The following is a 13579-nucleotide window of genomic DNA, read 5'->3' on the forward strand; positions in this document are numbered from 1 at the left end:
GCTCCCCTCTCGCCCCCCCCCCCATGCCATCTCAGAGAAAAACTAGGCCTAACAACCACTCTCTCTTTCACACACACTTTCGATCTGTCTGCCCGGATAGGTGGCATTTAGTCAGAGTTCCCTGCTTGGTAACTCTCAGCTGGGTGGCCAGGCTCCAAATGCCACATAGCCAGCACTCCTCAGTTGCTTCAGATGGCCTGCTTTGTGCCTGCCACTGGCCTGCACGGCGGGTGGCAGGCAGCCATGTCAGCTCAAAGTGGGGACACAGGTTGGTTTCTTCTCACTAAAGGACAGGCAGACAATCAGAGAGATAGAAGGATGGACAGACTGAGAGAAAAGGACGCCCGATATCGGCTCTTATGGCTTTGTTGTGTGTTTGAGCTGTAGTGATCGAAGGGGAGTGGATTTGGAGTGTGTTGAAGGGACCATAAAGGATGACATTTCTTTGAAGGGTGGGTTGTATGGAGTGACTGAGACGCTGCTGAGCAGTGCCACTGGCTGTGTATTCTCCCTGACATGCCCCAGTCCTTGCATGTCATCCCCGCTGTGATCAGAGCCTTTTGGAAGTAAATGGCAGAATGATTCTGTGCACAGCTTCTACCCAGGATAGACCTCACCCAAGTTGTTTGTGTAAACAGTTCTTGTACTTTGTTTTTTTTGGGGGTGTAATTAAAGGTGGGTAACTTGCCTCAAATTACATAGAAGGGACCACAATAACCTCCATGCTTTCAACCCATGGTAATGTTGCTACTGCTAGAAATGTTTGTGTAGTCTTTGACTGCAGATGTACTTGCTCTTTAACCATGCACTGGCTTACACAGCCCTCTGCATAAATAATTGTTCATATACTTGCTCACATGTACCAGTTGTGTTTCTGGAGGGCACACCAAGCAACTGAATGTACGTACTAATCCTTCATCGTGTTATTTTGTGGAAAATCTGTCTCACTGGTCTGGAGATTGACGAAATCGCTCAGATGACAAAACATGCCATCGACATTATCCCTACTCCGTTTTCCCAATATTTTCCGGCGTAAGAGTCTCTCACTTGTTTCCGTTTCTTTTGAAGATTCTTTTGAAATGGTAGTGATCACTTGGCAGCTGTTTTGTAACTTCATACTTCGATCTATAAACCTGTCTCCAAAATGTTCCGCTAGTCACATGTCCATGCTGCCCCTTCCAAAGATGTGCATCTTTTGCACATGTGGCATTTTGCTGCAGGATACAGGCATCACGTGGACGCAAACGTGTAGTTATGAAGGTCAAGTTACTTCACAGCTAGTTCATGAGGCCATTGACTGACCATGTTGGATATCTAAACGGCTACACTCAAAGCCAAGGGGGGAAGAAACAGAACTAGAGACAGAAATTCAAACCTTTCCTCCACTCTCACCTCCACAAAACCGGTCAGTCACAGTGAATTACGGCAAGTTCTAGATTGGACACAGCTCCCCCCGTGAATACAGTATGAAAGGTATACGTAGGGAGAACACTTGTTAAGCTGGTTAAATTAAAGATTACTGGCACTTTAAGGTTGAAGGTAGACAACTTACACGAGGAACTTAATTTTACGTACTTTAGGGACCAAACTTTTCTGTCAAAATTATATTGGCTTGCAGTTTGTTCATGTTTTTACACTGCAGCATAAAGTTCTAGGGAGGCACTTAGGGTGGGTGCCATGATAAGCTCAAAAGAAACCTCAACTTGTGTCCTGGTTTTCCAGAACTTCTAAGCCAGGGCAAATCAGTTGTATATGAACATAATTCATAGCGTAATTGGGCTTGATGTAAGGAGTAAGCCAAAATGGAACATATTAGGTGAAAAGAGGAATCCCATTTTTCATTTCATGGGACCTTTTAGGCAGAATTACTGTGCTCTTACCTTGTTGTATTTGTGCGTTCTGAAAAGGCTGCGCTGTACACACTGGCTAATGCTGTGTTAGAAGAACAAAAAAGCTAAATAGTTTTATGAATAGGAACAATAGCTCTCTGAGTCCCATTTGATATGCGATGTTACCGCACGCGGCTGCGTTTTGTGTCGCACAATTGTCTGCGTCAAAATAAAACGGAGCGCGCATTGTTTTGGGTGGATGATGCTTTGTAGGACGTTTTGGGGGAGGGCATCTCGCAGCGTTCCGCGTTTACGTTGGCGGCAGTCGGGGCAATCTTTGACATGCACACTCACGGTGCCAATTGTATGCACAGACGTTAACAAAGCCGCTTGCACACTTGTGTAGACAGCAAGGGCGCAAACGCACTGATGTTCATACGGCGGAGCACAGGTACAAACACACCATCATGCGCGCGGAAAGACACACTTAGAAATAGATAGGCTACACCTGGCTACGTGAAGCATCCTTGCGAGGATTAAATCAGCACTTCAAAAGAGCAGGAAACAAAAACACTCCCAGCGGAGGAGAGCGCAGCGGCTCGGCAGCAGAGACTGTCATCTCCAGACGGAGCAGGAGAGGAGGGGAAGGAGGGAAGAGAATGAGGAAGAGAGGAGGAAGAGGGCGGAGTTTTCAGGTGTGCTGACTGGAAGGTGTGTGTGTCAGTAGACAAATGCATATTACTGTGTGAATGCTGGGTGCGTGTGTGTGCGTTGTCTGCATGTCTGCGGTTTTTACAAAATTGTTAAGCAGTTTAGGGTGTGATTGTACTGACAGTGGTGGCCAGTGTTTATATTATTGGTGATGGGACTACTTTTCATTGTTATAAATGAAGATGTGTCACTTTGTGCACTGTTTCTGTTAGATGATGGATTATATGACGAATAAAATATGCAAATATTTACTGTGTTTTACAATCTTTAATTTCTTACAGGGCACAGCGACATTTATGGCTATTTTTGAATATTTGATTTAATTTAATTTAATAAAATATAGTTCAGTACCGTCCTGCTTGGATATTTATGGAGGACTATAACGGCCAAAAATCAAACAAAAATAAATAAATGACTCAATAAATAAATTACGGAGCCATTAAATGCACCAAAATAATATTAAGCCTAAATGCAGTCTTTAATTAATTTTCAAATAAATAATTTGATTCTGTTTTTATTTACTTTATCATATCATTTATTTCTTAGACTTGATTAATGCTATGCTGTTTTCTAAATTATTTTTGCAGTTTCTCTTCTGGTTTTATCTACAAACATATTTATTTTGTATGTATTTTGGTCTTCAGTGCATATGCACCAGATATTTTCCTTTTAGTTGAGAGACAACTTTGAAATGCAACTGGGGCTAAAAAAAAAAAAAAAAAACTGCAATGCTTCCTATATACACACGATCATCTCATAACTTACAGTAACATATGAAAACATTTTTATCCAGTGTGTCTTCCAACATTCTTTTCCCTCTCTGAGATCGGGGGAAAAATTGCCTCTCTGAACCTTTTTTTTCCTGTGTGTGTGTGTTTTTTTGCGTGTGTGTGTGTGTGTGCAGGTGGAGTTCGAGTGGCTGCGACAGTACTGGTTTCAGGGCCATCGTTACGCCCGCTTCTGCAGCTGGTGGACCAGGCCGATGGAGCAGCTGGAGAAGGACTGGAGGCTCATGGAGACCATGGTAAGACAGCTTGGTGTGGCATCGGCTCGCGGTCAGTCACGCGACTTTATGTATTTTCAATTAAATTTACAGGCTGTTTCCATGAAACAGTTTTTTAATTTCTGTTTTGCAGATATTTCTTAAAAACAGATAAATGTGTGATTTTTTTTGTTTACTATACCAAACATATTTTCAAATGAGGGTATAAAAAACCCCCCAGAACTATTACCATGATATTAAATAAATTTATATATTGGGTCTATATTGTAAATTAAAACGTCTGTCTTTAAAGTACAATAATTATTATAAGGATGCTAACTACAGTAATAATAGTAATACTGATAACGTTCCAAACCATTTCCCAGAAACAGGAGGAGCTTCTGTGACATAATAATAATCATTTTCACCTTTCTAAATGCTCAGCATGCCTTTGCTTGTGCTTCTTACCCAAACTACATAAGTTGTCCGCCGTCCAATGATGCTCCTCACAAGGGAGGGTGTGTTAAAAATTACACGGTGGATCGTCTAACTTCTCGCCGCTCCACGTTATTAAGGATGTGTCATGCGTTTAATCGTGGCCTCAGACAGAAGTTTTATTAGAGAGGAGCGTGGGCACACAGCTATTAGTTAGACACCACTGTAAAGGAATCACTTAGTAATGTCAGACTCATAATTAAGGCACCTGAGTCACAGCTCTGTTCGGTACGTTTGTCTTTTTTTTTTTTTTGCTGCAGACACACACGCGCACAGCACTGTAGATACAATATACAGCACGCAAACGCACACAGATCCGTGCTTGGTCTCGCTTTCTCTCTCTCCCCACAGCTTCCACTCGTAGCTGGATTTCACCGTGTGTCCATTGTATGTATGTGTGCGCGCGTGTGTGCGTGTGTGTTTAACACCCAGACACCAGAATCAGCAGGGGGCACTCTTGTATCGCTGTATCAGCAGCAGAGGGAACGAAAGAGCTGTGCTGCTCTTTTTCTCCCAGCTCACCCTCTCTCACTGCCTATCTCTTTATGTCTCTCACCCGCTCCTGCTGTCTCTGGGAGCTCTCTGTCTCTGTCAGTGTCGAGCGCTGAGCAGTAATCACATCTAATGCTCAGGCGGGGATAAAGACAGGGGCTGGAGGAGAACAGTGCCGCTGCTGCCTGACGCTGCTCGGCTCTAGTCGTAGTCTCTCTCTCCTTCTCTCTCACACAGCCGAACAGCCTGGCAGAGGGTGGGTGGGTAGGTGGGTGGGTGGGGGTTAGCAGACAGGGGCTAAACTCATCTAGAGCTCCACCTCCGGGCCCAGATGAAGTGTGTGATTTGGACCTGTATTTAGAAAAGGGCATCAGTGAAATGTGAGGTCTTTCTCGCTTTCTCTTGCCGTGTCTCTGTCTCTCTGTAATGGGCAGGCAAACCCTGTCCACTGGGTGCGTTTATGTCTGTCTGTGTGTGTGTGTGTGTCTGCGTCTCCAAATGTGGATTTCTGACATGCAGTGGGAAGTTCGCATCAGGCCGTATACAATGCATCGAATAAAATGTGAGATATTCTCTTCATAAAAAAGAAAGAAATGAAACTAACAAGAGCCGATCATTTAAAAAAAAAAAAAAAAAGTATATTTATATTTATACATATAATTTATGTGACAAAATAAAACTGCATGTCGTACATTTTCATATTTTTTAATATCCCAACTTACACTGACACATATTTATTATACAGATTCAATTCTTTGGCACAAAATTTAATTAATCACGGTGTCAAATCGCACAAAAGCAAGCATGTCTTGTGCACAAACGCGCATTGAACCCGTGCATAATAAAAAAAAATAAAAAATAATGATACACTGGTGAGCGCACCAAGGTAATGATTAACTATTGTGATGAAAGACAACATTATTGCTCTTGCCAGCAATATTTACATACATGCATCGACCTGTGATATGCTGATGAAAAGCACTTTATAGATGTGACTTATAGATTTTCCTTTTGGAGCTTTTGAAAGCGGTGAGCCTTTTCGTGCAGTTAGATTAAATCTCATTTCTCTAAATTACTTTGAGTTATTTAAATTATGGGCGCTCCCCTTCCTGCGCATTTCTTTATTGCATATATTTTACATTGTGAAGCCGGCAATTGACAGCGCGGTGTAATGCGGTGAAACACACCGGTGACCTGCTGTGTGTGTGATGCTGTTTACCATTTATTTACTTACGTTTCCCTGTTGCCTGCAGAGTATATTTTAATACAGCATTATTTTTGTCAAGTTTGATATCACCACGAGTGTTTTAAAATAACAAATACGTGTCTCTTTAAATAGGGCTTATAAAATGACTCTGTGTTGTTTCACACAGTGTGCCGCGGCAATAAAACAGCCTATTGTTTTATCCCGCTAAAATAGCAATACAAACAGCCAGCCCTCCTCTCTTTATTGTCATATTTAGCACACAGTGTTGCGGGATGCGCCGGGCTATGTATGCGTTTGTTAGTCTGTATGAAGAATATTGCAATATGTGTGGGGTGGTGGTGGTGGTGGTGGTGGTGGAGGAGGGGTGGGTTCTAGCTCCTGTTTATGGATACTGTCTCTCCCTGGGGCTCCCTCTCTGCTCCTCAGCCTGTTGTCATGCAAATGCTCATCCTTCCATTTGAATGACATTCTGATAAAATACATAAATAAATAAATAAATAAATAAATAAATAAATAAGTAAAGCAGCGAAACAAAACAAGTCCACTTGCTCGCTCGCCTCTTTTCGGGTACCTCGCGAATCCGTGCGGCTCCTTGATAGAAACAAAGAGTCGGGGCTGCCTGGATAAGCTTCAGGTGTGGCTGTGTGGGAACGTATGGCAAAACTACGACGCGCGTACGGGAGAGTGTGCGCGTTGGGGTTTGGTGCATGTAAGGTAAAGGTTGTTTCGGGGGGAGGGGGGGGGGCGTTGGAGAAGAGCGTTAACTCAAAGGTTTTACTTTCCCCTGTGATAAAAGGTGTTGAAAGTCCGTTTAGACCCGCCAGGCTCGATGCCTCGCGCTCCCCCGGGACTCCGCTATCGTGGCTATCACACAATAGTGACATTTCTTTAAACTAGCAACAATGAATAGCTTCCGTCTGAGTGACAATAGACGGAGAGTCTTGGCTTTATGCAGAATATTTTAAATACCGGTGTGGTATTTTTATTTATTTATTTTTTTTTATCTTTCCTCTTTTCACCGTGGGGGAGAAGCGACAGCGAGCCCATGAGCACATCTCCCTGTATATTTTTCTCTGTCCTGTGTATGTGTGTGTGTGTGTGTGTGTGTGTGAGCCATTGATGTTAATGTATGCACTCGGCATGACTTTAATTGATTTAGCAGCTCCGCTTGCACAGTACAGCTTTTTCCCTAATTTGTCACTTTCCTGACTTCTGTGGCTGCTCATCTCACAACTTCAAAAGCCACCGGATGCAAAGAGATTTCAATGCACTCCGTCTTCTTCGCTCCCTCTCTCTCTCTCTCCCTCTCCCTCTCCCCTTCTCTCTCTCTCTCTCTCTCTCTCTCTCTCCCTCTTTATGTTCTCCCTTTCTCTTGTTCTCTCCCTCTCGCTCCCGCTATCTCGCCACATCTCTGCCTCTTTCTCGCACTTTCTCCCTCATTTGACAGGAGAACGAGCCTTGTAGATGGAAATCTTTTCAACGCACATCAAGGAAATTAATCTACTTTCATAATAAATGGGATCCACTCAGTTGAATACATTTGTATACTTCAAGATGTACAAAACAGGAAGTGGTATCAGGGCCATGTCTTCCTCTCCTCCGTTCACCCGGCCTGTCAGTCCCTGTTTTCCGACGGTTTGGTCACACACGTATACGCGTATACATGCGCGCGTTCTCTCTCCCTCTCCCTCCTTTTTTTTTTCTTTTCCTCCCAGTGTGACAAAAAATTTACTTCCTCTGATTTATAATAGAGGCTGGCTTTTGCATGCATCCGAGTATGCGCAGAGATGTGCTTGGTGACCAATTCATCTTCTCCCCCTCACCGTAATAACAGTCTCTTCGGAAACAATCTGGGCTGCTGAGGATGGTAGCACAGCAATCATACACAGCCCCGGCCCCGGTCGCCATCAATAGCTGATTAGGTTATTGAGCAAACGTGCCGAGGAGGGGTCGGAGAGGAGCTGCAGGGAGAGTCTGTAGAGTCAGAAACACAGAGAGGGGGAGGTTGGAAAAAAAAAAAAAGAGAGAGAGAGAGAGGGGTTATATGTGTGTGTGTTCGGGGGTAGGAGGGTTCGGGGGGGTCAATGTAAATGTTATTGCTGTGTGAGCTCATTTGATCAAAGTCCTGGAAAGGTTAAGCGAATCCAATCTGGTTTTGTATGGCAGAGTGGAGACACAGGCGCTAGGGAAGAAACCCCCAGGACGGAGAATGGATTATCATATTGGCGCTGGAGTAGCAGGGGCCTCCGACGGACAGTTTACTCTGCCCGTAATGCGTTTAGACAGCAATTGGCCTTAATAACCTTTATTGACTTCAGCGGGTCAGTGCCAAGAATCTAATTATCAAAGTGTATCAATTTCATTGGAGTTTAGAGTTGCACCGCTCAAAATAATTATTTTAAGGTCGGGCCGGGGCAATTAATCCCCTCTCCACTTATTTGATGGCTTTGTAAAACATTATAAATGTTATGGTTTGCGTTGTGCGTTTGCCCGTAAATAATTTTAGGGAGCAATATTTTTGCGGCGCGTTATTTTGGCGAGCCTCTGCTTCAGGTGAGAGGGAAAAAGGCGGCGCGCTTTAAAGCTAGAGGCTGGAGTTGCATCAGATGTTTACCAGCGGTAATTTTTCCCGTTTCACTCGCGGAGTTTTATACCCACTTTATATGCACACATGGAAGCCAGATTAATTATAAGTGTGAACTAAGCAGTAAACTGTTTAAAGACCATTTTTATTGCTCATTATGAAGCCATTTATTATCTCTTACATTAAATCGTGCCGTGTTTATGCATCATATTGTTTTGCATTTCAAGCTCTATACTGCGCAAATAGGCTTATACATTTATTATATTCCAATTCTTTGCGGTTCTTACGCGCGTATATGCGGCGTGAACGCCTGAGTTTGTGTCTGTGCGTGCGCGTGCGCAGTGTGTCCGCAGTGTAAGAAGTAAATGTGCAGCTGCACAGTAGTTTATCCTTCATTGACAGTCAATGTGTGCCGGTACCTGGATAGCAGCAGCTGTTTTCCCTTATCGCACAACATAGACTAGAGGCCTAATCCACGCGTTCATTATTGCTCGGCCTTGTTTACCCGCAGCTGTATATTAGTCCGCTTGCTTTGCCCTATTTAGACGGAGCTGTATAAAAAAGAAATTACTCAGAGATTATTGTTATTATTCATTTAAAGAGGAAATATACGGCTGATAATACATTTTACATCACGCAGCAGCTTGTGTTTGGAAATATAAAATGAAAAGAAGCAGGAAGAGACACAGAGAGAGAGAGAGAGAGGGGAGAAAAAGTAGCGGTGCAAAGGTATTTGCAATTCTCTTTGAAGTCCCTATTCAACAGGGTAAGCTGAATTTTCGGCAGCGCCTGATAGTGTTTCTGCGTAAGTGCTTAAACCCCTTTAGAGAATTTTCATGGGCAGATACGAGGTGGCTTGAAGGGAGCGTTTATGTTACCTGGAGCCAATGCAGCCCGCAGCTTTGTACCTAAAGATGTACACTAGTATTGAATGGAATCCCACAGAGGTTTGTCTATGACAGAATCTCGCTGCAACATCGCTGTAAGCCGAAGCGGGGCGAAAAGAAAAGGAAAAAAATAAAAAAAAGAGCTTCGAACAGGTTTAACCCTGTCAGTCTTTTGCTAGGCGCGTGCATTTCTATACATGAAGGCAGACACGGGAGGACAAAAACACTGGGACAGACGCGCTGCCAAACTCACGTACTTGCATATGCAGCGGCGTCTATTTAGGAAAACTTCACTGTCTTCACTGAGGGGAAGTTTATTGCAGGAAATCTTGTTTTCAGTGGAAGTAACACATAGAGATGGCGACTTTTGCTGCAGTTGAAATATTTTAGTATTTATTCATGGATGTATTTTGAAGCTGCACAGAATTAAGAGTTATTTTTGAATGTTTAGAATAAAAGTGTCTTGTTCAAATACACAACACGCACAAAAAAAAAAAAAAAAAAGATGCTCACGTGTGGCTGCCAGTCACAACTGCTATTGCTGTCAAAGCTCATATTTCTGCCATGTTCTTCTGCATGTCAGGGAACCAAACCGGACAGCGACACTTCTTTGATTACTATTCCTCGTGTTACACTCTCGTGCAAAGTGTTTGCTTGCATATGTGTAATTATTTCCCAATAACAGGATATAGTAGCTCATCTTCCCGGAACTTTATCGTTGTTGCATTTTCATTCACGCATTAGACAATGACCTGAGCAAACTTGTTTCAGGGCTCTGGATGACTGAACTGGAATGTATTAGAGGAACTTGGATCGTCATTGACTGCGTGTCACGATGAGGAAACCGCAAATGAGACAATGCCTTTTCTGTCCTTGTACACAGCTGACTGTCAGCCACGGTGCGGTGTCTTTATAACGCGTGGGTAGGGAGTATTATTGACAGCAGTTTGGATAATTTGTTTTGTTTGTCTGTGAATTGTGAATCCGACAGTGTTTTTACTGTATCAGTGGGCTTTGAAGGCGGCTTGTCTCGTCTTCTTAGAAAACAAATGAGCACTTTACAGAGACTGATCTGCCTTATCCGCTTAGCAGCTCCCTCAATCCCCGCATTTATTTGTTTACTCGCTTATTTACTTACTTATTCATTTACTTACCTCTGTATGGATTCGGTTTGATTTCTCTCCCTCTACCCGTAGCCGCCCCCCCCTCCTCTTCCTGTCTTCATCCTTGGCCCCGATCAGCAAGATAAGCCTTCAGAGGAGGGGAGATAACATCCATTAAAGTGGTAAAGAGGAATTATGGGGCAGCCCAGATTAATCACTGCTCAGCTTAATCGCATTCAGTGCGGACGGCGGGGTTGGCTGCAGGGCCCAGCTTCTTCCTGTGTCATACCAGCAGAGAGGGAGAGAGGGAGAGAGAGATGCGAGGAAGGAGTGTGTTTGTCGAAAAGTGCCTTGATGGGGGAGAAAGTAGAAAAAGATGAAAGAGAGATTTCAGAACATCTCATAGCAAAGCCCGCCCCTCCTATAGCTGACTGGAGACATTACTACTAACCAGCATTTGACGTGTAATTATTTCAGGACTTTGATCCAGGTGTAATTGTTTACTCTCTCAGGTAATCATGTCAGATGAGTAGTAGTCAACGATATTGCCACAGACACAAGAAAACACACTGACCTGTCACCAGCGGCAAACAAGAAAAAATTAAATTAAATCTTTATATAGTTTTAGAATAACATAAATCTTATTGAATATTGAATATACGGCCAGAGCTTGTTCAATATTCCTCATGTGCAGAAATAGCAATGCGCATATTGCGATGGTGGTGCTGAGCTCCGTAAGCGGGAGCGAACAAAAATAGAGCGCCTCATACTCGGGATCTCTGTGCACACACCTTTAATAAAAAATCATTTAAATCTGAATCTAGAGCCTCGTCGGGTCCTCCGGTTGATTATTATTGGTCGATCCTTATTATTGTTTATCCGCACGTCAACTCAGATTCACTTCACGTTCGCTGGTACGGCCCCTAATCACAGTCGCAGTCTCGCAAGGCTTTACGTCGCCCACACATAGCGAAAGAATTAATGAAACCAATTAATGAAAATGAATACAGCCCAACCTGACTATAGATCCTCAAAGTAAGCACTAAGAAAATACCACTTAAAACTTAATCAGGGACAAAAACAGAACATACCTTCTTTAGGCTGGAACAAATCTCTCTCTTTTCTTGTGTTACTACACACATGTGAGGCCGAAAGCCACAGGGTTAAACCGATGTAACGTCAATTATCACTGTGATGTCTTTTCATCTCAATGCCAGGCCTAGACACAAGGTAACCAGCGTGGTGGAAATTAGATTTTTTTTTTTTTTTTAGCAGCCACTTAATATCTCGGTACCTTGCTAATTCTTCAAAATCACTGGAGCAGCGATCATGTTTGAAGCAGCGATCTGGCTTTAAGTACATAAAGCCTTCTTTGAAAACAATGAGCGGAGAGAGGGGTGTGATTCTGACGGGAGGGCTCTGTAAAATTGCACGACTTGCTTGGAGAAACACAGAGAAAAGGAGGAAATGCGGGCAAAGATCGTTGATGATAATTGTATCGCTTGCTTGGAGCGGAGGTGGAGGGGGCTTATGGAGGTGGAACGTGGAAAAAACGAGTGAGGCGAGGAGGTTGTGGCGCTTTTCAGGGGTTTGGAGAAGAGAGAGATAACGCTAAAGATTTAAGTTGGAATCAGAGCTTGCGAGATAAAGTATCTCAGAGCAATGAAAAGCTGATGCTGTAAACAAGGGGATGTGCGCACATTCAAGAGGAAGTACAAGTCCTGGGAGCATTGTGGGAAGTTTTTGTCTGTGCACCTTTCAAAAACAAGGCATGTACACTATGAAGAGGATAACTCAGCAGAGATCAAACCTGAGATGTGTTTTTGTTCTGGTAAAACAATGTGTGAAAAAAAAAAAAAATCACTTTTTCTTTGCAATTGGTTTGCAACAATCCGTCCTCTATATTCATGAAAGCTGAGAGCGGCCATCCTTCCAGGTAGCGTGACGCTTCCCCTCCGCTCTCCTTCCCCTGTAGATAGAGCGATCTGATGGGTGGTGTTAAATGGGTGAGATGTAGGACAGTGTAATTAACGCTAGTCCTTTAGTGGGCCCCGCCTCGCTCTGCTGGGAGCGCCCGATATAGCACTCATTAATTCCTATTTGTGTGTAATGAGAGGGTCATGTTGGATGTAATAAATGGCTCTTTTATTTGGGCGAGAGCTGCAGGGCGGCATCCTCTCCTGGCTAACAGTCTCATAAACACCCTTTAGCCGCTCTCATCAGCCTCCCTGGGTGAGGAGCAATCACACATTAACACAACGGGAGGGGAAGTACGCTGCGTAAATGTGCGGAAAAATCTGGTGCGTTTAGAAACGCTCAGGTGACTTTAATGTAGCCTGCGCCGCATCCACACCGGCTGTCGAAGGTTTCGAAATGAATTCTTTACATTTCACCGCAGCAGTAATCAGAAAACGCACACTTATTAGATTGCACTCTGTGGCTTTTGTTCCTTTCATTACTGTCAATTCATAGCACACTTGATCTTGACTTTTTTTTGGTAATACATTTTAAAGAACAAGATTGTTTGAAAAGTCCTAAGGGGCCATTTTCAAATGCTGATCAAAAGGTCCGACGCGCAGCACTCGCAATATGAGCCGGCTGCCGAACAGCCTTCTAATTAATGACTGTTTTGTTGAAAGATTAAACCAAAACACGCACCCGCTAAGCAAACACGAATGTCAAGAAAATGGGATTCGATGTCAAACAACAGTGTTCTATAGATTTTTGATTCATTGCATTAATAAGGCGCTCAATACAAAGTGCACTGTACTCACTTTTAATTCGCTTTACTTAAATAAATCCTATCGGTGCACTCCATCGTTTTTTAAGCGCATTTGCGGGGCCTTTGTTGAACATTCACTTTAAATGTAAAAGCTACTAGAATGTCTGTGACTTCTTTGCCAGATTGGAGTAGACAGCTTCCTACAGAGTATATGAGTCTATAATCCAGTTATATGTAACTGCTTCATGGTGTGTGCCATTGTCTATTACTGTATGGCTTTGTGGTGTGGGGGGAATTGTTTAAGGCAACAGGGCCTCCAGTGTCATGTACAGGAAAGCAGCACATTAAACACAGTCTGTTTTGAATTTTCAGTAGGCCTTGACCTATAATGATGCAACAGAGAATAATTTACCTTTAACTTTAATGTTAAAAATACCAAAAGATGCGCAGCCATAATTGAAAACTATACTGAAATCACAAACAAAATTGATAGTAAACAACACATTTATTCAGTCATTCATTCATTTTATGTAACCGCTTGTCCTCTGGAGGGTCTCGGGGACACCT

At 43.2% G+C, this 13579-nt stretch overlaps 1 protein-coding gene across 1 annotated transcript in view; it reads left to right on the forward strand.

Annotated features, from left to right (window-relative positions):
• Positions 1–13579, forward strand: part of fto (FTO alpha-ketoglutarate dependent dioxygenase) — a 114732-nt gene that overhangs the window by 32716 nt on the left and 68437 nt on the right. The window contains 1 exon segment of the mRNA XM_084541973.1: positions 3445–3564. Coding sequence (XP_084398099.1) covers positions 3445–3564 — 120 coding nt within the window.

This window comes from Chelon labrosus (assembly GCF_963514085.1).
Source record: "Chelon labrosus genome assembly, chromosome: 3".
Taxonomy (NCBI): domain Eukaryota; kingdom Metazoa; phylum Chordata; class Actinopteri; order Mugiliformes; family Mugilidae; genus Chelon; species Chelon labrosus.